Source organism: Phocoena phocoena, chromosome 20 (assembly GCF_963924675.1).
Source record: "Phocoena phocoena chromosome 20, mPhoPho1.1, whole genome shotgun sequence".
NCBI classification, from domain to species: domain Eukaryota; kingdom Metazoa; phylum Chordata; class Mammalia; order Artiodactyla; family Phocoenidae; genus Phocoena; species Phocoena phocoena.
In genome coordinates this window covers 6,398,849-6,425,606 of record NC_089238.1, presented here as the reverse complement: position 1 = coordinate 6,425,606, position 26,758 = coordinate 6,398,849, and the positions used below count along the sequence as shown (strand labels likewise).

Sequence of the window (26,758 nt, the reverse complement as noted above, 5' to 3'; positions counted from 1 at the left end):
CGTCTCTTCTTGACGATTGGAGTTCTTCCCCACCCCCTTCCTGATTCCCTTTCCGTCTGGGTTTTGTCCCTCGTTTCTGAATTTCTGCCCTCCGCCGGATCTCTGTCCCCCTCTCGCTGGATACGGCCCGCGGGTAGCGAGCGAGGCTCCCAGCTCTCCAGGCGCTCCACCAACCTGCTGGGCCCGCAGGAGCCGCGCAGCAGTCTGCCTGGCAACCGATGACGTCACAAGGGGGCTGCCTTCGGGTTGGCTCCGCGCTCGGTGGAGGCGGGGAATTTTCCAGCTCTTAGGGGGTTTTGGAAAAGAATGGTGTGAGTGTGGGGTTGGGGGGGGTGGGGGTTGGCGATGGGCAGGAAGAAAACGGTGAGGGACTTGTCTTCAATAACACCGGGTCCTCCAGCCGGCGTTACTTCCCCGCCCGCCTTCCGCCTTAACTCCAAGCCACACCCACCTCGCCCTCCTCTCCGAAACACCTGGTGTCCTGGAGACCCTCCCGCAATCCCCTCATCTCCTTCACCTCCCCCCACCCCCGCGTCCGGCCACCACTACCCCCATTCGGAAGCCACAGGCACCCCTGCCGGGAAGGGCGCCAATGTCTGGGCAGCCCTCCAGGGCCTTCCCGGTCTCCCCACCCGCCCCCGCTGGGGCACCCGCCTCCTCCCCCGCCTCCGGTGCCCGCCGCGCCCGCTCCGGGAACCATCGCGGGGAGCCCGCAGGGCGCGGTCCCACGAGGGGCCGCGGCCAATCCGGGGTCCCAGGTGGCCGGGGCCCCAAGCCATCATGTATGCCCACGCCCGGGGGTGGGACTCCGGAGTCCCCGACACTCAGTGCCCTCCCTGCGGGCACAGAGACCTCCCCCCCGCCTCCCCCGCGGCCATCCTGCCTACCCTGGGAAACCGGACCCTCCCTCCCGGCTCCGGTTTCCCGAAAACTCCTGACTTGCAGATACTAAGAATGGCTTTCTAGACCCTGTCTTCCCCACCATCCTCAACCCCCATGCCGGAGTTCTGGCTCAGAGCCCTCACCCACTTCAGACCCCAGTCCTTTACGGTCCCTCCGCCTAGGACCCAAGAGTCCAGGCCCTCATCCTTCTTTCTCTGGGACCCAAAAATCTGGACTCCAGGTCCCTTCTGCACCTGGACCCAGGAGTCCAGGCCCTCAGGCCCCCTTTCCTCAGACCCGGGAGTCACCCGCCTCCGGCACGTCCTCCCTCGGACCCAGGTGTCGGAACCCCAGCCCCTCCTCCCTGGGGACCTGGCATTCAGCCATCTCTCCTTGTCCAGCTGTTATTTCTCGCCCTTTCGAACACACAGGCGGAATGTGGGGCTGCAGGGGAGGGTGGGGAGGCGCGTCTGATGCCTCCCAGGGCCTCCTGGGAGTCTCTGGACTCCTTAAAGGGCTCCACCTGTCCTCCTTAAGGCCCATCGGGACACAGCTGCGGTCAGAGGAGAGGGAGCGGGTCCGCCGACATGCCTGAGGAAAAACCAGGTGGATTTGGGGACTCCCTCCCTATATGGAGACGCGATTCTGTTTTCTGAATGGGGACTGGGGGCTTCTCCCTCCATAGGATTGGGAGAATGGGGTGCCTTCTCTGTGTGGGGAGGAGCTCCCTTCCTTGTGTGGGATAGGAGGGTCCCATACTTGTGTTAGGTGGGAGGGGGTTTCCCCTTCCCTGTGGGGTGGTAGGGGTTCCTTTCTCTGTAGGGAGTTGGGGGTTTATCTCTGGGTGCAGATGGAGACTCTGTGATTATGAATTTGTGTCCCTTTTTCTCGTTGAGGATGGGAGTCCTGTGGTTGTAGACTGCGGAGTCTTTGCAGGGCGTTTGGGGTCCTCTACATTTGGGGATGGGGTCTTCTGGGAAGGGACCAGGGTCACTTCTCTGAGTGAGGATTGGGGTCTTTCGCTGCAGGGGAATGAGGTCCTCATGTGCCTAGGTATTAGAGGTTCCTCTCTGTGTGGTGAGGAGAGACTTCTCTGTACAAGGTTGAGGGGACCTCATTTCAATGGGAATTGGGGCTTCCCCGTGTAGGAATTAGGGGACATTCTCCATATAGAGGCTGGAGAGCCTTTCTTTATGTGCAGTTTTGGGGCCCTTCTTTGAATGGGACTGGAGGCATTTCTTTATATGGGGTTGGGGCTTTCTCTCTATGAGGCAGTGAACAGAGGAGACACAAGCCCCCAGGGAGGACCCCTCCTCCCGGGGTGTCCAGTCCGCTGGCACCAAACCAACCAGGCTGAGGGATGGTGGTCCAGCCCCTCGCCGCAGCTGGGGCCCCAGCGGGCCAGGTGCCAGCAGGCAGGACGGGTGAAAGATGCTGTGGTCAGCATGCGTATCCAGTTTCCAGCCCAGGGGAAGAGCTAATTATACCTCCAAGACCTAAAAGGTCAGACCCTGGTGGCCTGGGTGGTTGGGGCATGGCCTGCCTGGGGCAAGGAGGAACCGGATCTCACAGACTCTGGGATTAGAGATAAATTTACACCTGGACTGCTGGACTCCAGATTCCGAAGGAGGAGGGGCCCAGGGACCTGCACTCCTGGGTTCTGGAAGAGGGGAACGCTGAGCATGTGCTCAACTGTGAATATCTCCTGCCTCACAGCGGCCAAAGATGCCCCCGCAGACAAAGGTGCCACCAAACCGGCTCCCAAGGAAGCCCTGCCTCAAGAGGCTCGTGCAGAGCCCCCCAAAGGTGAGATGGTGTTCCAGAGGGCCGGGCAGAAGCTGGCACCTTATCCCCCAGCTTCCGCTGGCCCCTCTGTACCTTCCCGCTCTCTCTCCTTTAGCCCACCCTCCCCACAGCTCCAGTGCTGACCGCCCTCCCCTGCTCACAGCCTTCCCTGGCTCTGCAGTGCCTCCAGGACAGAGCCTAGCCCCTCAGCCTGGCCTTCAAGCCCACAGCAACTGGCTCATTCATCACCGAGTCCTGCCCAGCTCTGAATGCCCCAGTCTATCCTCTCCTACCCCAAAGCCCCATTTAAGACCATCCGGTTCACAGATGGGGAAACTGAGGCCCAAAGGGGCGGGGAACCTGGTCACGCAGCTACCTGGATGAAGCGTGATCTCTCCCAGGTCAGGAGAAGCCACTGTGCCCCAAGGTCTTTGCTGAGCAGAGGGTCCCTCATTCACTCTCAACCCCGCCCCCAAAGTGGCCTGCCGTCCCCTCCCTGGCCGGCTTCAGACCCCCTATCCTGTCTCCTGAGCAGAAGCCCCACCTGAGGACCAGTCTCCCACCGCTGAGGAGCCCACGGGCATTTTCCTGAAGAAGCCAGACTTCGTGTCGGTGGAGACTGGTGAGGGGTGCCTCGGGGAGGATCGGGTGGGGGCTGGGCTCCTGGGTCTGAGGGAGGCGGGGCTGGGGTCTCCCAGCTTCCCAGGCTTCTCCGTAGAGTCTTATGACTCCTGCCTGGCCATTCCCTCCCACCCCTCCACCCCCACCCAGGAAAGGATGCCGTGATCTTGGCCAAGTTGAACGGGAAAGAGCTGCCGGACAAACCAGCCATCAAGTGGTTCAAGGGGAAGTGGCTGGAGCTGGACAGCAAGAGTGGGGCCCGATTCTCCTTCAAGGAGTCCCACGACTCTGCCAGCAATGTGAGGACCCTGTGGGGACTCGAGGGCTTGTGGGCCAGGGCTGGAGATCGTGTGGAGCTGCTTGGTAGGGGTTGTGCCGGGCAGGAGGGAAGAATGTTTGGGCCGGGGCAGGGTGCACCTGGGCACGGCGTGTGCGTGCCCAGAGAGCTCTCAGGGTCAGGGACGCAGGCCCCCAGAGGCCAAGATTGTCCAGGCATGGGAAGAGACAGCTGGCCCTTCCTGGGGGCCCTCAGAGTTGTGAGGTGGGCTCTGGGGGAGGTGGGGTGGCACTGGGGGTCGGACATGTGCACCCATACCCCTGGCCTGGCCCCCAGGTATACACCTTGGAGCTGCACATCAGGAAGGTGGTACTGGGTGACCGCGGGGATTACCGCCTCGAGGTCAAAGCCAAGGACATCTGTGACAGCTGTACCTTCAAAATTGATGTGGAGGGTACGCTGGCGGGGGTGGGGGTCAGAGGTCTTGGGTCTGGTTGGGGGGATGGATCTGTCAGCCAGGTGTGGGGAGAGTATACTGATGTGGGGACAAGGCGGGCACAGGTCTTCGGAAGATGGAGCACAGAGGCAGGGGTCAGGTTGTTCAAAATAGGGTAGACAATCTACCGGCTTAGAGGGTGAGGAGGTGTAGATTTGGGGGTGAAAAGGTTCCAGGTTTGGGGGTGTTCACGTGGAACTTAGGTGGTGAGTTATGTAGATTCCAGGGTCACAGTGTACAAGCTTGAGAAAGTGGCAGTAAGGGCTCGGGAAGTGAGGGTGTCCCAGGTTTTTTTTTGATTTTTGTTTTTTTAAAGTATAATTTCCATTTTATTGTCTACTGTTTATTTCAGGGGAGTCTAAGGGTGGACAGGTTTAGGGTGAGGGTATACAGGATTGATGGGAGGCTACACAGATTTGGGAGCATGTGTATGGAACTCTGAGAGTGTACAGGTTTTGGGGTATCTGCAGCCCAGGTTGTGTGGGGACTTAAACATGGAGGGCACAGGGAATGAGGCTGCCCAGCCCCGGGGAGAAGGGCCAGCCGGCCCAGGTATGAGGGGGATACAGGCCGCTGAGAGAGGGTGGTGCATGGCAGCCAGGGAAATGCGTCTACAAGCAGAGGGTGTCCAGGCCCAAGTGAGAGGGTGTGCTGGCCCAAGAGATGGAGGAAAAGGGGTCTGGGGGAGGTGGTGCAGGCCCGGGGTGGGCACTCTTGGTCTTAGATCAGGCCTTGCCTCCAAGCTCACCTTCCCTTCCCCCATTGCCTCTCCCCAGCGCCCCATCAGGACTCCGCTGGGCAGAGTCTAGAAAGCTTCAAGCGTTCGTAAGTGACCCTGGACCCTGGGGAGGGGCAGGAGTATGTCCTGGTGCCAAGGACCGTGGGAGGGTGTCCCTTGGGAGGGGCAGCTGTGGGAGAAGGGGAGGATCAGGGAGGGCAAGGAGTGGGGACCCAGGGTGAGTCTGAGGGTCGGGACCTCCATGGGGTTCACACTCCCTCTCAATGGCCACAGGGGTGAAAAGATGCCGGAAGACAAAGGTGAGCTGGATTTCAGCAGCCTGTTGCAGAAGAGGTGAGTCCACCCCGCCTGGCACAGAAAGGGGAGATGGGGCCTCAAGGAGGAGAAGGGTGGTGGGTGAGGCCCCCCTGCCCCCCGTTGCTTCCCCACTGCCATCCCGGGACTCTGCCTCCCCTCCATCTACCCATTCCTTGCCCACCCAGCCACCTGTCCATTCACCCAACCACCCATTCACCCACACCCCTACCCACAGCCCCACCCAACCAACAATCTGCCCATCAATTCTCCTACCTACCCACCCTTTAACCCATCGTCCTCACATCCACTTTCCTGTCCACTCAGGCTCCAGTTCACCTACTCATCCACCTGGTCACCCAACCAACCATCCATCCATCCACTTGTCCATTCACCCACCCACCAGGCTGTCCACTCATCCATCCATCCAGCCAGCTATTTATCCATCTACCAACCAACCCACCCACTCATCAGTCTGCCCACTCGTCTATTCAGGCAACCAGCTACCTATTTATCCATCTACGAATCTACGCATCCACCTACCTGCCCACCGCCCATCCATCTGCCCACATATCCATTCATCTACCCGCCTCTTCCCACTTGTCCATCCATGCATCAGCCATTACACTCAGCCACCCATTCATTCATCCTTCACCCACCTACTGCATCATCCACTTCCCCATCTATCGAGGCACCCATCTATCCACGTTTCCACCAGCCATCTGTCTACCATGCATCCACCTTCCCATCTGCACCTGTATCTCTCTTTCAACTGAGTCCAACATCCCACCCATCTACTCATCCACCTACCCATCTAGCCAGGCTTTCCTCTGTCAACTGTTCACCTCTTCAACGGCACACCCGTCCTCCCAGATAGCTCTCTGTTAGACTCATCTATATGAAGTTGCTATTCTGTAGGTAAAAAATGATTGAATATTGGCAATTTCATATTATTCTACAGGATGCTTGTCCAATCACTCAGTTATTCATTATCTGCTGGTCCACGGATCCATCCTTCTACTCACTCAACTACCTCCATAACCAAATCCCCAGAAACTCCATCTACTAATAGATTCATCTGTTTGTCTTTACCCAGCCAACCATCTTCCCAGGCATCTTCCATCAACATATTCACCCAACTGCTCACCCGGCCATCTGCCACCAACTCATCAATCCACCCACTTACCCAGCCATCCTCCATCAACCCATCCACCTGTCTTAATGCCAACCATCCCCTACCAACCTACCCATCCATTGACCCATTCATCCATCAACTTAGCCATCCATGGACCCCTCCACGCATTTACCAGTTCCCCACCTAATGCTCTGTACATCAATCCAGATATTCATATGTCCCCCAAATTCACCCACTCATCTATCCTTCTTTTGTTCCCTCCCCTTCCTTCCTTCTTTCCAGAGGTTCACTCTCTCTCACTCATCAAACATCTTCTGAGGCCTCCCGTCTACCAGGCCCTGATCAGGGGACAGGGAGAAGTTTGACTGGTTCCCTGACACTGAGTCGCTCATTGCCTTGGGAAGATGGGTCTGATCCAGCAGACACAGACACAGACCACGACTGTTTAGTGTGGTCAGAGAGAAGGTCCCACGAGGGCCTTGTGAGAGCTCAGAGTGAGGGCAGCTGAGATGCTGGCAGGACAGGTGGTGCCTCATGGAGGAGGGAACTTCGGTACTAGCATTTGTAGGATTGAAGAGCAGGTGGAGATGGGTCATCCAGGCAGGGAAAGACGTTGTGCAAAGGCTGGGATGCAGGAGCGAGCCCAGAGTGCTCAGGAAAAGGCAAGTAGGGTGGTTTGGATAGTTGTGGGAGTGTGATGGGACAGAGGGCGAGGTTGTGATTTCGAGGCTGAGTGGCTGGGGTTTCTTCCTGAGGGCAATGGGGAGCTATGGAGGAGTTTTGAGCAGGGAAGGGGTGGCATCTGATGTGGGGGTCAGAAATAGCCCTCTGGGGCCAAATGGGGAACCGACTGGATGTGAAGAGATGAGATGAGGTCAGGAGGCCAGGGAGGAGGCTGGGACAATGGTTCAGGGGGGACAGGATAAGGAATAACAGACCCAGAGAGAGAAAGTGACACAGCAAGTGAGTGGAGAAGGCAGAGGGAGACCCTCACCTCCTCACTCCCTGGTGGCCCCGGCCTGTTCTCTCCACCTTCAGGCAGGTGGTTGAGGAGGAGAAGAAAAAGAAGAAAGATGACGATGATCTAGGCATCCCGCCTGAGATTTGGGAGCTCCTGAAAGGGGCAAAGAAGAGCGAGTATGAGAGGATTGCCTTCCAGTATGGCATCACTGACCTCCGGGGCATGCTGAAGCGACTCAAGAAGGCCAAGGTCGAGGTCAAGAAGAGTGCAGGTCAGTGCTGGTCTGAGGGGAGACGGGCCCTGCCCATAGGGACTCCAGCACCGTAGGTATCTGATGTTTGGACCCTGGACTTATCTTCTGGAGGTCCTAATCTGAGGAGTAATAGAGATGCCAGTTCTCAGGGGCCTCCAAGTTCACAGGAGGCTCTCTGACCTTGGTGGTCTGGGGAGGGAGACTTGACAGCTCAGGACAGTGAGAACCTCTCAGCTCCATCCCTCTTGCATCCCTCCATCTCCAGCCTTCACGAAGAAGCTGGATCCAGCCTACCAAGTGGACAGAGGCAACAAGATCAAGTTGGTGGTAGAGATTAGCAACCCAGACCTTCCCCTCAAGTGGTTCAAGAACGGCCAAGAAATCAAACCAAGTAGCAAGTATGTGAGAGGGGCAGTCCCCGGGTTGGTGGGTATCCAAGTCCCAGAGAGACAATCCAGAAATAAGGCTGGCCACTCTTAACCCAGAAAGGGCACTCCCTCATCCATATGAAAAGTGCAAATACCTCGGTAGAAAAACAGACAAAGGCGATGAAGAACAGGAATTCAGTTAGAAGAAACCCAAGTAGCTAATTCACTAAGTACATATTCAACCTTGCAAACAAAACCACCATCACCAATAATAATAACACAAGTCAAAACAACGGTCTTGGGACTTCCCTGGTGGCCCAGTGGTTAAGACTCTGCACTTCCAATGTAGTGAGGCCCGGGTTCGATCCCCGGTCAGGGAATTAAGATCCCGCATGCCACAGCTAAGACCTGGAGCAGCCAAATAAATAAATAAAATAAAATATTAACAAACAAACAAACAAAAACCCCACCAACGGTCTTTCTGCTCTCCAAATGGGCAAAAACTTTACAAAATGATAAAATCTGGACTCCCCTGGCAGTCCAGTGGTCAAGACACAGTGCATCCACTGCAGGGGGTGCGGGTTCGATCCCTGGTTGTGGAACTGAGATCCCTCTATGCCTCATGCCGGGGTGCAGCCCCCCCCCCAAAAATGATAAAACCTAGTGCTGGAGAAGACATAGAGAAATAGGTCCACATGTTATTGGTGGGAATGTAAATTGGCAAATCTCCAAAAGGGCAGTGTATTCCAAAGCCTTTATCTGTTTTTAAAATATTTCTTTATTTTGGCTGTGCCAGGTCTTAGTTGCGGCATGCGGGATCTAGTTCCCCGACCAGGGATCGAACCCAGGCCCCCTGCATTGGGAGAGCGGAGTCTTACCCGCTGGACCACCAGGGAAGTCCCCGCAAAACCTTTAGATCGTGCAAGCCTAGGTATTTATCATAAGAGCATGGTCATGGTTATGTATAGCTGCAAGGATGTTCACTGGAACATTTGCTGCTGTAGCAAAACGTCAAATAACCAAAACATACAATTCCATGTTCAGGTGCTGTGCGGTCACTAAAAAAGATATTCGAAAATTTATACTAACGCGGGAAGCTGTTCAAGATTATTGTTACGTTGTTATGAAGCAGAAACTAACACCCCATGGTAAAGCAATTATACTCCAATAAAGATGTAAAAAAAGAATAAAACAGATTAGTGTCACGTGCGGAAGCACAGTGCTCATCTCCGCTTCACAAAATGTTAATCTACATGTAGATTAGCTATAAAAAGATTGGAAAGAGAGAGGCCAAAATATTTGTAGCTGTGATCTCTTGATGATACAATTATGGATGCGTTCTATTTTTATTATTTTCCCCTTGGCTGTGTTTTCCAAATTTCTCATCACAAGCATTTTGGATAAGATAAAAATTATGTTAATTAAGTTACAGGTTAGGCTTCCCTGGTGGCACAGTGGTTGAGAGTCCGCCTGCCGATGCTAGGGGACACGGGTTTGTGCCCCGGTCCGGGAAGATCCCACATGTCGCGGAGCGGCTGGGCCCGTGAGCCGTGGCCGCTGAGCCTGCGCGTCCGGAGCCTGTGCTCCGCAACGGGAGGGGCCACAGCAGTGAGAGGCCCGCGTACCGCAAAAAAACAAAACGAGACAAAAAAAAGATACAGGTTAGGTTGCCGTAACAGAGTCCCCAGAACATATTAATTTAGAGAGAAAGATACTTCTGGCGGATTGAGCTAGACGCAGGTTCCATATTTTTTGGCTACACCATTTCTTGTGGTGTTGTCCTCATCGGCATGATTGAAGCGGGTCATGGGCACATCTGCGTCTATCAGACAGGAAGCTGGAAGGAGAGAAGTCTAGAACAAGCACCGCAAAATTACAGATGACCTTGCAGTTATGCCATCACATCCATTCACATTCCGTCGGTCCAAGCTCAGTGGTGCGGCCCGCCCAGCCACAAAGGAGGCTGGGAAATGTAGTTGTCTAGGTGGGTCGCTGTGTGTCCCTGCTAAATGGAAGAAGACGGATATGGGTGGACGGTTAGTATTTCTGCTGTGGTTACGTAAATACTAGAAATTGGACCATTGGTCTCCTCCCACACAATTTGGCTCTGAGAGGGAGTGGCTTGTCCTGAGGATAGATGGGTGGATGTAGAATCTCCTCCATGCCCTGGCTTGAGCTGAGACTTCTGTGTCAGGTACGTGTTTGAGAATGTTGGTAAGAAGCGAATTCTCACCATCAACAAGTGTACACTGGCGGACGATGCTGCTTATGAGGTCGTCGTCAAAGATGAGAAGTGTTTCACTGAGGTCTTCGTCAGAGGTGAGGCCGGGATTTGGGCGTGAGCTTGGGGAGTGGGGCTCTGGAGGGGATCCTGAGACTACTGACCTCCTGTCGCCCTGCGCCCCACAGAACCCCCAGTCTTGATTGTCATACCCCTCGAGGACCAGCAGGTGTTTGTGGGTGACCGGGTAGAAATGACAGTGGAGGTGTCAGAAGAGGGTGCCCAAGTCATGTGGTAAGTGACTCTTGACCCCTGATCTCCATACAAATGCCCACAGTGTCTTTGTCTCAGTCTTGATCTTTAGGACCTCTCTCTCTCTCTCTTTTTTTTAAATTTAATTTTATTTATTTATTTTTGGCTGCATTGGGTCTTCGTTGCTGCGCGCGGGCTTTCTTTAGTTGAGGCGAGCAGGGGCTACTCTTCCTTGCAGTGCGCGGGCTTCTCACTGCCCTGGCTTCTCTTGTCACGGAACACGGGCTCTAGGCCCGCGGGCTTCAGTAGTTGTGGGGCACAGGCTCAGTAGTTGTAGTGCACGGGCTTAGTTGCTCCGCGGCATGTGGGATCTTCCAGGACCAGGGCTCGAGCCCATGTCACCTGCATTGGCAGGCGGATTCTTAACCACTGAGCCACCAGGGAAGCCCCAGGACCTCTCTTGAAGATTTCAGACCTTTAACCGGTAGTTTCCAGGAGACCTCAGCCTTTCTCGATAAAGCCTGATCCTCACCCATGACCTCTTTCTGAAACTTCTGACCTCTCCCCATCCCATCCTCTTCCAGATCTTTTTCCTGATCCCTGCTATTTCTGATTCTTTAAGTTATTTATTCACCCATTCAACCAATTATCCATGCTTTGACTATTCATTCATGTACCCATCCATCCATCTCCCCAGCCCCCAATCCATCCATCCATCATCTCCCCATCCATCCCATTGATTCATCCATCCATCCACCCACCCGTCCACCCACTCACCCGTCTACCCATCCATTCGTCCATTCTTACATCTATTCCCCCATCCAACAAGTATTTATTGAGCACCTGTTGTGTGGTGACACTCTTCCATGTATTGGAGAGAAAATGGAGAGAATATATATTAACATGGCACCTGCCCTTGTGGAGTTTATGATCTGGCAAACTGCTGGGGTGGAGTGTGTGTGTGTGTGTGTGTGTTGGAGACAGAAACAGGCATTAATAAAGTCATCACACAAATAAATATCAAAGTTCTATTTTGACAAATACTGATGTCGCAGAGGATCAATAACTGATGCTATAACCTCTTTTTAATAGGAGAAAAGGACTCAGGAGGTCAGGGAAAGCTTCCTGGAGGAGGTGATGATTGAGATGAGGTTCGAATGATGAGGAGGTAGAAGTGAAGTGGGAGGACTGGCCCAAGCAGGGAAGCACCATTTACTGAGGCCACAATATTTGACATCTCTCTGTGACCCCGAACTTCCTCCATGTTCTGACCTCTCCCCATGACCCTTTTTTTGTGTCTCCTGACCTCCAACTGAGACCTGTGGCCTGCCACCTCTTCTTCCTCTTTTTCTCCCCAACCCCCACCTGTGATCCATCCATTCTAGACACCTCTGTCAACCTTTGTCTCTCCTCCTTTTCGTGATCTCCCTTCTGACTCCTGATTCCTGCTCAGGACTGTCTGTCTGGCCCCTCACTCACCTCTGACATCAGACTCCAGCCTAAGCGGGCCCCTCACTTCCCCCCTTCCTGTCCCCTCCACCCAGGATGAAAGACGGCGTGGAACTGACGCGGGAGGATTCCTTCAAGTCCATGTACCGCTTCAAGAAGGATGGGAAGCGTCACATCCTCATCTACTCGGAAGTGACCTTGGCGGACGGCGGTCACTACCAGGTCATGACCAATGGCGGCCAGTGTGAGGCGGAGCTCATCGTGGAAGGTAGGGGGCCTCCCGGTGGGGCAGGGAGCTGCACCGTGCATGCTTCAACACGCCACTCGAAGTCGCCCAAGCCCCAAATCTTGGAGCTGTCCCTGACTCCTTCTTTGCCTCATACCCTACATTTGATTCACCAGCAAATCCCGGTGGCTTCACCTTCAAAGGATACTGAATCTCACCACTTCCCTCCACCTCCATTGCCCTCACCTGGCCCAGGTCTCCATCCCCCCCCTCATACCCTGGACTGTGGCAATAGCCTCTTCACTGCTCTCTGTTTCTACACTTGTGCCTCAACCCCGACTCCAGCCAGAGTGATCCTTGTAAAATGTCGGGTGGTGAAAACTGAACACATTCTGTGGTCTAGTTCACAGGACTGGACCCATGTCGGTTTCCTGGTTTGGATAGTGGACTACTGTTATGAGAGATGTCACCATTGGGGGGAACTGGGTGAAGGGTACATGGGACTCTATGTGCTATTCCCCCCCCCTTTTTTTTCTATGTGCTATTTTCACAAACTCCTGTGAGTCTGTAATATTTTCAATATAAAAAGTAAAAAAAAAAAAAAAAAAAGCCCGAGTCATTGATAGGCTAGATAAATGATGGTAGTTCCCTCTGTAGCCATAAAAAAGGATAATTTTTAGTTAGTGATTTGGAAGGGTTTCCAAGATGTATTATTAGGTGAAGAAGCAAATATGCCACTATTTGTATGGAGGGGAAAGAGAGGAAGCAAGGGAAGGAGGGAGGGAGGAAGGAAGGAAAGAAGGAAAGAAAGAAAGGAAGGAAGAAAGAGAAAGAAAGAAGGGAATGAACTGTGTGTACATCTTTGCTTTTCTGGCTATGAACTGGCTATGGTGTCTTTGGAGAAGGGATCGAGACCGGTACGATTGGAAGTGGGTGGGTGAGAGATTTCCCGCTCTATATCTACATCCTCTTGTCATTTTATTTTTAAGCCATACAAGTGCATTGTTTTATTTAAAAAATTAAAAAGAAAATGTAAGTCAGATCGCAGCCATGTTCCCAACACCCTCCAGCAGTTTCCACCTCACTCGGAGTCAATGCAAAGTGCTCTCCATGGCCCACGGGATGTGTCCTGCCTGTGCCGTCTCCCACGTCTGCTTTGCTCCCTCCGCACCAGCCTGCTGGCTGTTTCCCAAACCAACAAGCCTGCTTTCCTCTGCAGGACCTTTGCACATGCTGTGCCCTCTACCTGGGAGCCTTCTGCGGCCTCCCTGCCATCCCTCAGGCCTCATCGCTCCCTCTAGTTATTGGTTTATGTGTTTCCCATTCACTGTCTGTCTCCCCACTAGAACGTGAGCTCACGAGGCCCACAGATTGTTTCACGGCCAGAATCCCAAGAACCTGGGACACTGCTTGGCCCATAATGGGTGTTCGCGAATCTTTGTGGACTGCCCACAGTTTGATGGCCCCATCTCCTTCCCTCCCCATCCAGAGAAACAGCTGGAGGTCCTGCAGGACATCGCAGATGTGACGGTGAAGGCCTCAGAACAGGCCATGTTCAAGTGTGAGGTGTCCGATGAGAAGGTCACGGGCAAGTGGTACAAAAATGGAGTCGAGGTGCGGCCCAGCAAGAGGATCACCATGTCCCACGTCGGGAGGTGCGGAGTGGACTGTGGACGTGGTCTGCAGACTTTGTGGTTTAAAAGAACAAGGGTTTAGGGAATTCCCTGGCGGTCCAGTGGTTAGGACTCTGGTCTCACTGCCATGGCCTGGGTTCAATCCCCGGTCGGGGAACTAAGGTCCCACAAACCATGCAGGACTGCGAAAAAACAAACGACAACAATAAAACACAAGGGTTTATTTCATTGTGAGTCTCAGGGTTGGTGGGAGGCTGGCTGATCTCGGACGGCCATCTTCCTGGGCTCCCTCAGGCCCTCATCTGGGTCAACTGGGCTGCCTCCACTCTGGTTCGTGGGACGTCTCATTCCCCAGGAGGCTGGTCCTGGCATATTCACGTGGCCAACACAGGTGTCCCGAGAGAGAGCAGAAGCGAAGAGGGCCTCTGAGGGCTGGGCTGGGCGCTGTCCCAGTGTCACTTCCACTATATCCTATGGGGCAAAGGAGGTCACAGGTGGCAAGGTCTCCTTGCAAGGGTCACGGCTACAGGACAGGAAACTTGTGACTATATTTGCAAACAGTCAGTTTTGGCGGGGAGGCCATCTAGCTAGGGAAACGGGGCTGGAATTCAAAGCGTAGCACGTGGACACCTGAGATAAACACCTGGTAATCTGCAGAATGCCGAGAACCACTGTGATGCCAGCAGAACATCGTGCCCCTGTGGATTTCCTGATAATAGCTCTTGGCAGACGTAGACTTTTTCTGGGTTCTGTGTAAGGCCCCTGCCTGCTGATGGTGTCAATAATGCTGAGAACTAATCTTAATGCTTTACAGGGCACTTACCAGGTGCCAGGGAGTCTTCTAAATGCCTTACAACAACCCCTTGTAGATTGTGAACATTACCTCTATTTTATAGATGAAGCAACGGAGGCACAGAGAGGTTAAGTGACTTGCCCAAGGTCACACAGCTAGTAAGGGGCAGAGCGAGATTTGGGTCCAGGCACTAGCATTGCATTGAGCACGGGGATCGCATTGTGGCACGTGTTTCTCCGCGGTGGTCCCCAGGGCGACCTGGCCTGACCTTTGCCCTGCACCCCCCCACTCCCCTTAGGTTCCACAGATTGACGATTGATGATGTTCGCCCTGAGGATGAGGGAGACTACACATTTGTGCCCGACGGCTATGCCCTGTCCCTCTCGGCCACACTCAACTTCCTGGGTGAGGATACCTCCTTGTCTCTCCCTGGGTGCCATAGCATCCACCCTCCCAGACCCCAACCCCCTTCAGGATTAAGTTTCCCTAACTGTACGCTGGGGGTGACAGCAGGTGCTTGTGGGAGGAGGGACAGCCATGGGCCTGGATCCACCTCCCAACCCCTCAGGTCCCAGGGTGATGGGGTGTGAGGGGGAGATAAGGGGCCCCATAGACCTAACCATCAGTCTTCTTTGTCCTCCAGAAATCACGGTGGAGTACGTCCCCAAGCAAGGTAGGGACCAGAGGCTGCTTGTGGTCCTTAGGCTGGGGGCCTGGACTCCTGGGTCTGAGGGCAGAGGGGCAGGGGACCTGGACCGCTAGTTCTCTGTGGCTGTTGGAAGCCAGCTTCTCAGGAGATCCTCTGGAGGGGATTGGGAGGGCCCAGCTGCCCACTCCCAAGTTGCCCAGAATCTCTCCTCTGCCACCAGAGCCACCAAAGATCCACCTGGACTTCTCGGGGAAGACCTCAGAAAATACAATTGTGGTCGTGGCTGGAAACAAGCTGAGGCTGGACGTGTCCATCACAGGGGAGCCCCCTCCTGTCGCCACCTGGATGAAGGAGGATGAGGTACGTGGAGCTTCCCCTGTGCCCTGACTTCTCCCCCTCAGCTCTGCTGGGTGACTTTAGGCAAGCTGGTCTCCCTCTCTGAGCTTCAGTTTCATTGTCTGTAAAATGAGGAATTTGATTCCTTCTTCAGAGGGTTGTTTTGAAGATTGGAGATTATGTTTGCTCACCACATGGTTCTGGCCTAGCACAAGATGAGTGCTCCAACCATTCATCCATCCATCCATTAACCCATTAATCAATCAACCAATCAGTCCAGCCATCCATTAGTTCATCCATCTAACCATCTTTCCATTCATCAGTTCATTGATTGATTAATGAATGCGTCCAGTAATTAATCCATTTGTCCATTTATCCATGAGTCAACCCACTTATCCATCCATCCATCCAACAAATATTTTCATCTTGTATGTTCCAGGCCCTGAAACAGTTCAATTTTTCTTCTCTCCTCTGGGCTTCAGTTTCCTCTTCTGTAAAACGGATAGACTTGACTCAATCTTCATTCATTCTTTCACTCAGCAAACACCCCCTGATGTTTCCTGTATGTCAGGCTCTTGCATAGGCATTGAGGATACAACCATGAATCAGATGCAGCCCCTGCCTTCCTGGAGCCTTCACTTTTGGAGAGAGGCAGACACATGCCCAGACAGTCACAGTTCAGGGTGATCAGGGCTGAGAGAAAGGGAGGTACCAGAAGCTATGAGGATTCTGTCATAGCAGTCAAAGTGGGCTGTCACTTTCAGCTGAGGGCATCCAGGAGTGCTTTCCAGAAGAGGCGACTTCTGGGTGGGTTCTAAAGGATGGGTAACGGTATAGCAGATAGAGAAGTGGGTCAGGGCATTGCATGCCCTAGGGATCAGCTTTGCAAAATCTTGGGGATGAGACAGGCTGGTGTTTTTAATGAAGGGTGGTGTTTGGAAGGCAAGGAGGGCAGTGGCAGGGGGGTGATGAGGCTGGGGGCAGACCCAGCAGGTCCACTTGTGCTGGGTCCACATCCTGTGTATTGTGTGGTCATGGGGAGCCATTGGAGACTGTTGGGCAGGGGAGGGGTGGAGGCCGGTCTGGGTTTTGAGAGAGGTAGAAAAAGGCCATCTGGTGGGCTGTGTTCAGGTGTTCTCAGGCACCGAGGGCAGGGTCCACATCGAGAAGCAGACAGACACCAGCAGCTTCGTGATTGAGAGCACGGAGCGAGCTGATGAGGGCCGCTACACCATCAAGGTCACCAACCCCGTCGGCGAGGACGTGGCCTCCATCTTCTTGCGGGTTGTGGGTGAGCAGAGGGGAGCAAGGGGGCTGAGCCAGGGGGGGTTCCCCGAGGCCATGAGGTGTCCTCTGACCATCCTGCCTCCCCTTCCCCAGATGTCCCAGATCCCCCGGAGGCTGTGCGTGTCACATCGGTTGGAGAAGACTGGGCCACCCTAGTCTGGGAGCCACCCAAGTATGACGGGGGACAGATGGTCACCGGTGAGTGCCCGTGTGCCACAGTGCCCATGACCTCTGACCTCCCCGTCCCCTGACTTCTCCTTGACCTCCAAGAGTCCCTATAGCATCCTCAGTGACCACCCTCGGAAACTCGGTTTTCCATCTTCAATATCTCACAATCCCTTTTGCCTTCCCTATCATTCTTTACTCCCCAGCAACCTGGGAATCCTCACTTTGGCTAACAGCCTAGGATTTTCTGTGACTCCTTACGCCCTGATTCATGACCTGTGGCCCTTCTTGATCCCTGACCCCATGACGGGTAACCTCTGACTGCTCTGTGACCCTGAGATCAACTCAAGATTCACGGCCTCAGACCTCTCAGAGTCATGTGACCTTTTGATGTGCCTTTGACTGCCCCAGCTGAGCTGGGACCCCAGGCCTCCCCATGACTTCCCACTTCTCTCTGCTTGCGGGGGCCTCCAGGGTACCTCCTGGAGCGGAAGAAGAAGGGCTCTCAGCACTGGATGAAGCTGAACTTCGAGGTCTTCACGGAGACCACCTATGAGTCCACCAACATGATCGAGGGCATCCTCTACGAGATGCGGGTCTTTGCTGTCAACGCCATTGGGGTCTCCCAGCCCAGCGTCAACACCAAGCCCTTCATGCCTATTGGTGATGTCTCTCTGCACCCTCACCGAGCCCCCGCCCACCTCTGACCCATGGCCTGCCCGTCACTGATCTCTAACCCTACACCCTGGCCTTTACTCCCTTGACTCCGCTGACGTCTGTCCCCTCTCATCCAACAACTCAAGACATTGACCCCCCAGCCCCACGCATCCTCCTGACCTCTTCCTGACCCAGTACAACAGCCACCGACCTCTATGATCCTAGACTCCATGCTGTCCCCCGAATATGGCATTGACCTCTGACCTACCACACAGACACCTGCCCCTGCCCTTGGAGACCTCACGATTCCTTGAGATCTTGTTTTAATGACCCGTGATGCCACATCCTTGCTCCCTGACCTTTGGCCCACCATATTGATCCCTTTCCTGACCAGTGACTCCAGCTCTGACCCCTGAGCCCTCATTTACCCCCACCTCCCCTTTCCCTGGATTCTTACAGCACCCACAAGTGAACCCCAGCACCTGACAGTGGAGGATGTGACAGACACCACCACCACCCTCAAGTGGCGGCCCCCAGATAGGATTGGGGCAGGTGGCATCGATGGGTACCTGGTGGAGTACTGCGTGGAAGGCTGTGAGTTACCCCGTCTGGCCTGGTGGGGGGCGGTGGCACACATAGAGTCCCGGTGGGTGTCTGGTCCAGAGGCCTGCAAATAGGGCCGTGCAGGAACAGATCTCTGCCATAGCGAACTGCCCTTCTGTCTGTGCCTGCCTGAATCCCTGGGATGGGATGGGTCAAGCCAGGCCCCCAGTGACCGGCTTGTCCTCTCTCCCTCCCTCTCTCCCTCCCCTACACCCATCCTCCACATAGTGACACCTTTTTATCCATCCATCCAAGTATTTATCTTCTACCTATGTTGCTCCTCCTGTGTTCTATCTAGTTATCCATTCATCTACCCATCCAACCAATCTTTCATCCATCCATCCATCCATCCTTCCATCCATGTATCCTTCCCTCCTTCCTTCCTTCTTTTTCACCTCTTATTTCTCCCTCCCTCCCTCCCTTCTTTCCTTCTTTTTCTCCAGTTGCCCACCCAGTCATCCATCCAACCACCTCTCTATCCATCTGGAAATTTTTTGGATCATTTTAACTATCCATCCATCCAGTAACATTGTTTTCATCCATGTATCTATCGCTTCACCACTGTTTCTTCCCTCCCTCTCTTCTTTCCATCCATCCGTTTGCCTATATGACCATCCAACCGTCTAATTATGCATTGTTTCTCCATCTATCTGTCCATCCTCCTATCCATATTTCCACACATCCCACTCTCAGTCCTCCACGGAACAAACATGTATTGGGCACTGACTCCATGCCAGGCCCAGTGCCTCGGCTCTGGGGATATCTCCGACATGGTCCTCTCACTGGGGAGACAGACAAGGTCATTCTGACACTGTATCCCAGGCTTTAAGTCAGACAGATGTGGGTTCCAATCCTGTCACCTTGTAACTGTGTGACCTTGGGCAAACCTCTAAGCCTCTGTTTCCTCGTCTAAAAATGGCGAAAGCAGTGTCCATTTTGACGGGATACATTGATGACAGGATTTGGGGATGCATGTAAATGGTGGAAGGGTGGTCTCTGGTCAATTTCTTCCTTTTCTCTTCCCAGCACTCTTTACCCAGTTCCTACCCTTGCCCACCCCTCCCCAATCTGTCTTTCAGAACCTATTATACTTTTGTTAGAGTTCACTCTGTTGACTGTTGGTCTGACTCACTCTGGTTCACCAACCCATGGCAATAAAACCACGATGGAAAAGCACCCATTTTCAAGCAGGAAATCCGAGGAGCTGTCTGTAACTACCACCCCCAACCCCTTACCCTCTCTGAGCCTCAGTTTCCTCATCTCTAAAATGGGGATAACAGAATGGAGGCAGGAGTTAATGCGCTACCATTAATTAGCTCCAACCTGGTCATAAGAAATGCTCCAGAAATGTCAGCTCCACATATTCACTGTGGTGGGGCCCTAGGCGCTGAAAGGACACAAACGGAGGGGCACCTAGGGAGGTCTTGAAGGAAGATCCCCAGCCTCGCTCCTCTCTCCTAGCTGACGAGTGGATCCCTGCTAACACGGAACTGGTGGAGCGCTGTGGCTTCACTGTCAAGAACCTCCCCACAGGAGCCAGAGTCACCTTCCGCGTCGTTGGGGTCAACATCGCGGGGCGCAGCCAGCCGGCCACCCTGGCCCAGCCGGTCACCATCCAGGAGATTGTGGGTGAGGGCTCCTGACCCCCGACTCTGCTCTCCTAAAGATCAAGTTGGTGTCATCATTAGGGCCTCCCCCGACAACCTCATCGCCCCTGGTCTGTCTGTCCCTCCGTCGAGTCCCTCTGCCCGGCGCTGAGCCCCTCCCTGGGTTTGTGCACTCAGAGCAACCCAAGATCCAGCTGCCCCGCCACCTCCGCCAGACTTACATCCGCAAAGTGGGGGAGCATATTAACCTCGTCATTCCCTTCCAGGTGCGTCGAGCTGGGGTCGGGGGTGGGGCAGGGGTGAGGGGTCAGCTTCGGCGGGTGAGACCCGGGCTAACCTCGCCGCCCTCCCCGCCTTGCCGCCCAGGGAAAGCCGAGGCCGCAGGTGACGTGGACCAAGGGCGGGGCGCCCATAGACACCTCCCACGTGCTCGTGCACACCAGCGACTTCGACACAGTGTTCTTCGTGCGCGAGGCTGCCCGCTCAGACTCCGGGGAGTACGAGCTCAGCGTGCAGATCGAGAACATGAAGGACACGGCCACCATCCACATCCGGGTCGTGGGTGCGCGGCCCGCAGGCGGCGGCGATGAGGGGGGAGGGGAGGAGATGGGAGGGGATGAGGAGGACCCAGGACAGGGGAAAGTGGAGAGACTGGAACCGGGGAGGGTGTGAGGTGGCCGTGGGGCAGAAGGGGAGGAAATGGGAGTGGGAAAAAGCCTAAGAGAGATCAGAGGGTGTGGGGGTGGACAGGGGAGAGGAGGTGAGGCACTGGGCCTTTAGGGAGGCTTGGGGTGACTTATAACACGCGCCCCATCTTCCAGAAAAGGCAGGGCCACCGGAGAACGTGATGGTGAAGGAGGTGTGGGGCACCAACGCGCTGGTGGAGTGGAAGCCCCCCAAGGATGACGGCAACAGTGAGATCACCGGGTATTTTGTCCAGAAAGCCGACAAGAAAACCATGGTGAGAGACTAGAGGGGCCCGGGGTGGAGTGGACTTGGGGGGAGAAAAGCTGGCCAGATTGTCAGAGCAGGTGTGTTGTTCCCATTTCCCAGCTGGGGAAACTGAGGCACCGGGAAATTTGGGAGAATGGGCCGGGACAGGGAGGAAAGCCTTTTGGCTGAGATTTGGTGCATAACAGATTTTCTTTTTCTTTTTTTTGGTGGTGCCGGGCGGCTTGAGGGATCTCATTTCCCCGACCAGGGATTGAACCCGGTCCCAGTAGCGAAAGCCTGGAATCCTAATCCCTAGGCCACCAGGGAACTCTTCAATAGGTTTTCTTTTGCTTTCTTTTTGTTTTTGTTTTTTTGTTTGTTTTTTTTTTTGCTTTCTTTTTTACTGAGGTAAAATTCCTCTAGCCAAATGTAGCATTAACCGTTTTCAAGTGGCATTTCACCCCTTCCCAGTGTTGTGCAACCACCCCGTCTATTTAGTTCCAAGACATCTTCATCACCTCAAAAGGAAACCCCTTGTCCGTGAAGCAGCCACTGCCCTTTCCCTCCCACCCAGTCCCTGGCAACCCCCCATCTGCTTCCTGTCCCCGTGGATCGGCCCCTCCTGGACATTTCTTATGGACACAGTCACACACTCTGTGGCCCTTTTGTGTCTGGCTCGTTTCACTCAGCACCGTGTTTTCCAGGTTCATCCCCATTGTAGCAGGTATCCATGCTTCAGTCCTTCTCGTGGCTGAGTACTAGGCCTGTTTTTTGTTTGTTTGTTTTTTGGCGGTACGCGGGCCTCTCACTGTTGCGGCCTCTCCTGTGGCGGAGCACAGGCTCCGCACGCGCAGGCTCAGCGGCCATGGCTCACGGGCCCAGCCGCTGCGCGGCATGTGGGATCTTCCCGGACCGGGGCACGAACCCGTGTCCCCTGCATCGGCAGGCGGACTCTCAACCACTGCGCCACCAGGGAAGCCCCTAGGCCGTGTTATTTTGTTTGATTTTTGTTTTTGGCTGTGCAGTGCGGCTTGCAGGATCTTAGTTCCCCTACCAGGGATCGAACCTGTGCCCCCTGCAGGGGAAGCATGGGGTCCTAACCACTGGACCGCCAGGGAAGTCCCCTACCAGTCCCTGGTTTGAATGGGGCATGTTTTGCTTGTCCATTCATCCACTGATGGGCACCTGGGTTGTTCCCACCTTCCGGCCATTGTGAACAGAGCTGCTGGGGAACGGTGGGTTTTATGAGCGAGGCGCCCGCTTGGGTCCGTGTCCCTGACTCTCCCGGCCCCTCCCCGTCCCCCATGCCGTAGGAGTGGTTCAACGTCTACGAACGCAACCGGCAAACCTCCTGCACCGTATCAGACCTCATCATGGGCAACGAATACTATTTCCGAGTTTACAGCGAGAACATCTGTGGGCTCAGCGACTCGCCTGGCGTCTCCAAGAACACGGCCTGCATCCTCAAGACAGGTATGGCTACTGCCACCGTTCCGAGGGGGCCAGTCCCAGTTCCCCCTCTCTCTCTCTGTTTTTGTTTTTTTTTTTAATTGGAGTGTAGTTGATTTACAGTGTTGTATTAGTTTCAGGTGTACAGCAAAGTGATTCAGTTATACATATACATATATCCGTTCTTTTTCAGATTCTTTTCCCGTATAGGTTATTACAGAATATTGAGTAGAGTTCCCTGTGCTCTACAGTAGGTCCTTGTTGGTTATCTATTTTAGATATAGTCTCCCTCCCTGCACTCAGAGTTGATGGCACCTGGTGCTGGAGGAGAAGTGGTCCGGGGACAGTGAAGACCAGTCCCCTTACAGGTGTATCACCCCTCCCCCAGGTGTCACCTTCAAAATGCCTGAGTACAAGGAGCATGACTTCCGAACGCCTCCCAAGTTCCTGACGCCTCTACCTGACCGGGTGGTCGTGGCTGGTTACGCTGCAGCTCTCAACTGCGCCATCAGAGGCTACCCGAAGGTGCCGTGTGTGTGTGTGTGTGTGTGTGTGTGTGTGTGTGTGTGCGCGCGCACGCGGCCGCGTAGTGTGTGTGATGTGTAACCCTGTGGGGAATTCATCATCAAGGTGAAGCCCCATTGCCTGCCCGCCACACGGGCTCTTCCCCCCTGAGTTCTCTCTCTGCTCGTGGGATTTGCTCACTTTTAACCCATTTCCTGTCTCTCTGCTCTAACCAGAGCCCAAGTCTCAGCTCACTACACTGACTTCCCTCAAAAACAGAACCTTTGGGGCGGAGGGGGTCTAAACCTGCAGGGCTCCTTGGCGTCTTCCTGCCCTGTCTGGTTTCCAGACTACTGTCTGGGAATGTGGACACTTGCAACCTTGAACTCCAAGGACCCACCTAGACCAGCGGCCGGCAAACTACGGCCCTCGGGCCAAATCCGCCTCCACCGGTTTCTCTAAGATATTTTTTTTTTTGGCTGTGCCACGTGGCTTGTGGGATCTTAGTTCCCCGACCAGGGATTGAACCCGGGCCCTGGCAGTGATAAGCGCCGAGTCCAAACCACTGGACCCCAAGGGGATAAATAATTTTTTAAACGTTTTTTTTCTTTTTCTGTTTTGTTATCTTGCTTTCACGTTAATGGTTTGTGTGTGGTCCATGACCCAGAGGCCACAGAGCCCCAAAAAGCCTAAAATATTGACTGCCTGGCCCTTTTGACACATTTTGCCAATTTTTAGCGTCAGCTGCTGTAGGCATCCCGTGGGTTCTTTCCTTCACCTCCGCCATCCCCGCTGTCTACTGCTTCATTCACTAACTCCATCCATTCATTTATTCAGCTCATTCATTTGCTTCATTTATTTACATCATTCATTCATTCATTCATTCAACACACGTTTTCAGAGGCTTTCTATGTGCTGGTGATTTGAACAAGCAGTTCCCGTATGTTGGGGGAGACGGCCATGCATTCGAAGTCACACAAATGACTATAAGATTATAAAGGGTGGCGAGTGTGCTAGGGAAATGCAGGCAGTGTGAGAGTGTAAAGTGGGGCATTCCTGTTCCAGTCTAGGACCCGGGAAGTGACAGGGGAACTGAGACCTGAAAGATAGGCAGGCACTGGTTAGGTGAAAAGAGGAGGGGAGAGCAGTATTGGAAGAGGCAAGAGCCAGTGCCAAGGTCCTGAGGTGGGAGCCTGTCTGGTCTGTTTGAGGGACAGTGAGGCAGCCCGTGTGGGCGGAGCAGATGGAAGGAAGGGGTGGGAAGTGAGGGCAGAGGAGTAATGGGGCCAAATCATGCAGGGCCCTATGGGCCACCACAAGGGGTGGGCTCTTCCTCTTACTGAAGAGGAGACTGAGGGTCAGAGAGGAGAAGTGACTCGTCCAAGGTCAGCCAGTCAAAATTAGGAGGTGGCACAGCCAGAAGGGGAACCCAAATCTGCCTCCCAAGGCCCACTTTGCTATCTCCCAGGGTACCCTCTGTCACATGGCTTCCTCTCCACTCTCCTCAACAGCCCAAGGTGGTCTGGATGAAGAACAAGATGGAAATCAGCGGAGATCCCAGGTTCCTGATGAACAACTACATGGGGGTCCTGACGCTGAACATCCGCCGCCCGTCCTCCTTCGACTCGGGGACTTACTCGTGTCTGGCCGTCAACGAGCTGGGGGAGGCCCTGGCCGAGTGCAAGCTGGAAGTCCGAAGTGAGTGTGGGGCGGCCCCCAGCGCACCCCTGCCGACCCTCGTCCACTCCCTTTACCAAGCTAACGGGAGGCCGGTGCTGAGCAGGGCTGAGACCAGAGCCTAGGCAGACCCGGGCCCTCTGCGAGTATGACTGGGAAGCCGATTCAGACCCCAGCAGGGTGTTTCAGGGTGACACGGCGGGGAGGGATGGCAGTTCAGGGTGTTGTAGGGGTGGGGGAGGGAGAGCACCTGACCCGGCCTGGGCAGGAGTCTGAGGTTTTCCAAAGGAGCTGAGGGACAAATAAGAGGTGAATGAGGGCGAGAAGAATTTAGCAAATGATCGCTAAGGCTTCCAGTGTGCCTGGGGAGGTGTGTGGCACAGCACTGAAAGAAACATGGGTAGTGGCACAGGATGGGGGGGCTGTGGGAGCCCCGAAAAATGAGCCCCCTCCAAAGCCTGTCCCTGTCCCCCTCCTGTCCCCACCTCTCTGCCCCACAGCCCCAGCCTCAGCTGTCCTCCTTCCTGAATTCTGCCCCAGCCTCCTCTCGGGCCTCAGGCCCTCCAGTCTCTCTCTCCGGTTCCGCCTCCGGGCCCTAGAGGGTGCCTGGCCCATATCCACAGTTGACCTGCTCACAGGGCTCTCCAGCAGCCCCGGAACCCTTCATCCTGGGGTCATGGTCCTGCCTCTGCCACCTCCAGCCCCTTTCCAGCCTCAAGCGCCCCCCTTTTCCAGCCACACCGAGCAGTTGACGGTTGGACAAACTGGTTGTGCCGTCTCCTGCTCCTGGGGCTTTGCACATGCTTTTCCCTCGACCCAGAATGCTCTTCCTTGCATCTTCCGCCTTGGGCTTCAGTCCAGCAAGCATCCACCAGCCAAGACTCGCGGGGAGGCTGCTAACCAAGTCCCTCAGAGGCGACTGACGTTCATAGGGGCTTCCAGAGTCCCTCCCTGGCTCTGACGACAGCCCAGGAGACAGAAGGGGCTGCAGACCCTTAGCAAAGCGTCCAGAGGGATGACTCCAAGCACCTCCGGCCTGTCATTCTGAGGCGCTGATCTGCCAGGCCGACCTGTTGATAATTCCTAGGGTTCTGCCGTCCCCCTTATCAACTATTGAATCCGTTCAGAAATATCCCTACTTCAGGATTCCAGTGACGGCTGGTCTCCAGCAGCTGCTCTGTAATCAGAATGTCCCAGTTTGGGGTTCAAAACTATAGGAATCAGGGCTGTATGGAGTTGGGTTGACCAGGTGCCGAGCTAGGTGATGAAGGGAAAACCTGCTCCCCGTGCTGGTCAGGCAAATCCAGTGGGCACAGGCCCGGGGGCAGGGGCGGGTGGTGGTGGGACAAGCATTTTTACCACCCTTTTCTGTTTTCTCCCCACAGTGCCGCAGTGAAGCGCTCTCTCCCACCTGCCAAGATAACTGGCTGCTGGGTCCTAACCCAGACCTCCCCCAACACGTTTCCCTTTCCCGAGTTATCAATGAGAAGATCATAGTCTTGTCTTGGACTCCTATATGTCTGTCCTTCTTGAGTCTGTAGCTCCGCCTTCCTCCTCCTGTAGGGCTTAGTCACCTGGGGCTGGGTGATGGGGACAGCCAGGTTGGAATGGCAACCACGATGAGGCAGCCCTGATGAAACAGACCACATTGAGGCCGCCATCTTGGAACAGCTACTTTAGCGAGGCTACCGCGTTGCCATGGCAACTACAAAATCACGGGTGGACCTGACACCCTGTGGAGGCAGCCCTGTTAGACAAGCTACTGTGAGTGGGGAGGAGGTGGGCTGGCTGCAGGGGCCAGATGCAGTGGGCAAAGAAGAACCAAAGGCCAGACTGGGGAGGGCTACTCCAGTGAGGTAGCCATGATGGAGTGGTGAGCGCTGGGCCTCAGTAGTGGCCCGAGGAGCCAGACACCATGAACAGAAGACCGTGCTGGGGCAGTCATACTGGAAGAGCTATTTCTGCCATGTTGAATCGGTGACGATGGGGGGGAAACTGCTCGTGACCGGGTTGTTGGTTCTTAAGTGGCCGATCTTTATTAACTTTAATAATTCATCTGTCCGGCCCCGAGGTAGGGTACACTTTGATCTCTGGTCTTTTAGTGACCTCAAAATAATGTGGGAGGAATCAGAGTCCCCAGAGTTCAGAGGTCTGTGGGTCCAGTCTGGCTTCCATGGCTTGAAGCTGGGTACAAGACTCTGTCTCGGAGGCCTTGACTGCGGAGGCACCTGGCGTTTGGGGGTGGGTGAGTGGGCACTCTGTACTTCCTGGGAAGGCCTGGGGAGAAGGGTGTCTCAAGAGGAAGAGGCCCCATACGTTCCAGTGTCCCCACCTTCAAGGACTGGGGCATTTCCCCTCCCCAGGCCTTACACGGAACTGGCATCTTGTCTGGCTGACCCCACTCCTTCAGGGCCTGGGCACTCCCTCCCCAGATCCCACCATGCTAGGTCAAGGGGAGCGAGGCTGGGGTGGGGGGATGCCCAGTTAGGAAACCATCACCACTTT

General features: G+C 54.7%; 1 protein-coding gene across 1 annotated transcript; it reads left to right on the top strand.

The window, feature by feature from the left end:
• The first annotated feature begins 1,469 nt into the window (after positions 1–1,469).
• Positions 1,470–25,214, top strand: MYBPC2 (myosin binding protein C2). The gene is made up of 28 exons (XM_065898260.1): positions 1,470–1,488; positions 2,599–2,688; positions 3,203–3,289; positions 3,439–3,587; positions 3,902–4,019; positions 4,838–4,886; positions 5,074–5,133; positions 7,268–7,461; positions 7,709–7,841; positions 10,006–10,130; positions 10,221–10,326; positions 11,829–12,001; positions 13,449–13,614; positions 14,685–14,791; positions 15,030–15,059; positions 15,256–15,395; positions 16,503–16,662; positions 16,752–16,856; positions 17,298–17,486; positions 17,940–18,074; positions 19,545–19,712; positions 19,868–19,956; positions 20,057–20,252; positions 20,512–20,651; positions 21,937–22,096; positions 22,461–22,597; positions 24,088–24,274; positions 24,754–25,214. Exons 1-28 carry the CDS (start codon positions 1,470–1,472, stop codon positions 25,212–25,214), a joined length of 3,873 nt encoding a protein of 1,290 aa, XP_065754332.1.
• Positions 25,215–26,758: the final 1,544 nt, after the last annotated feature.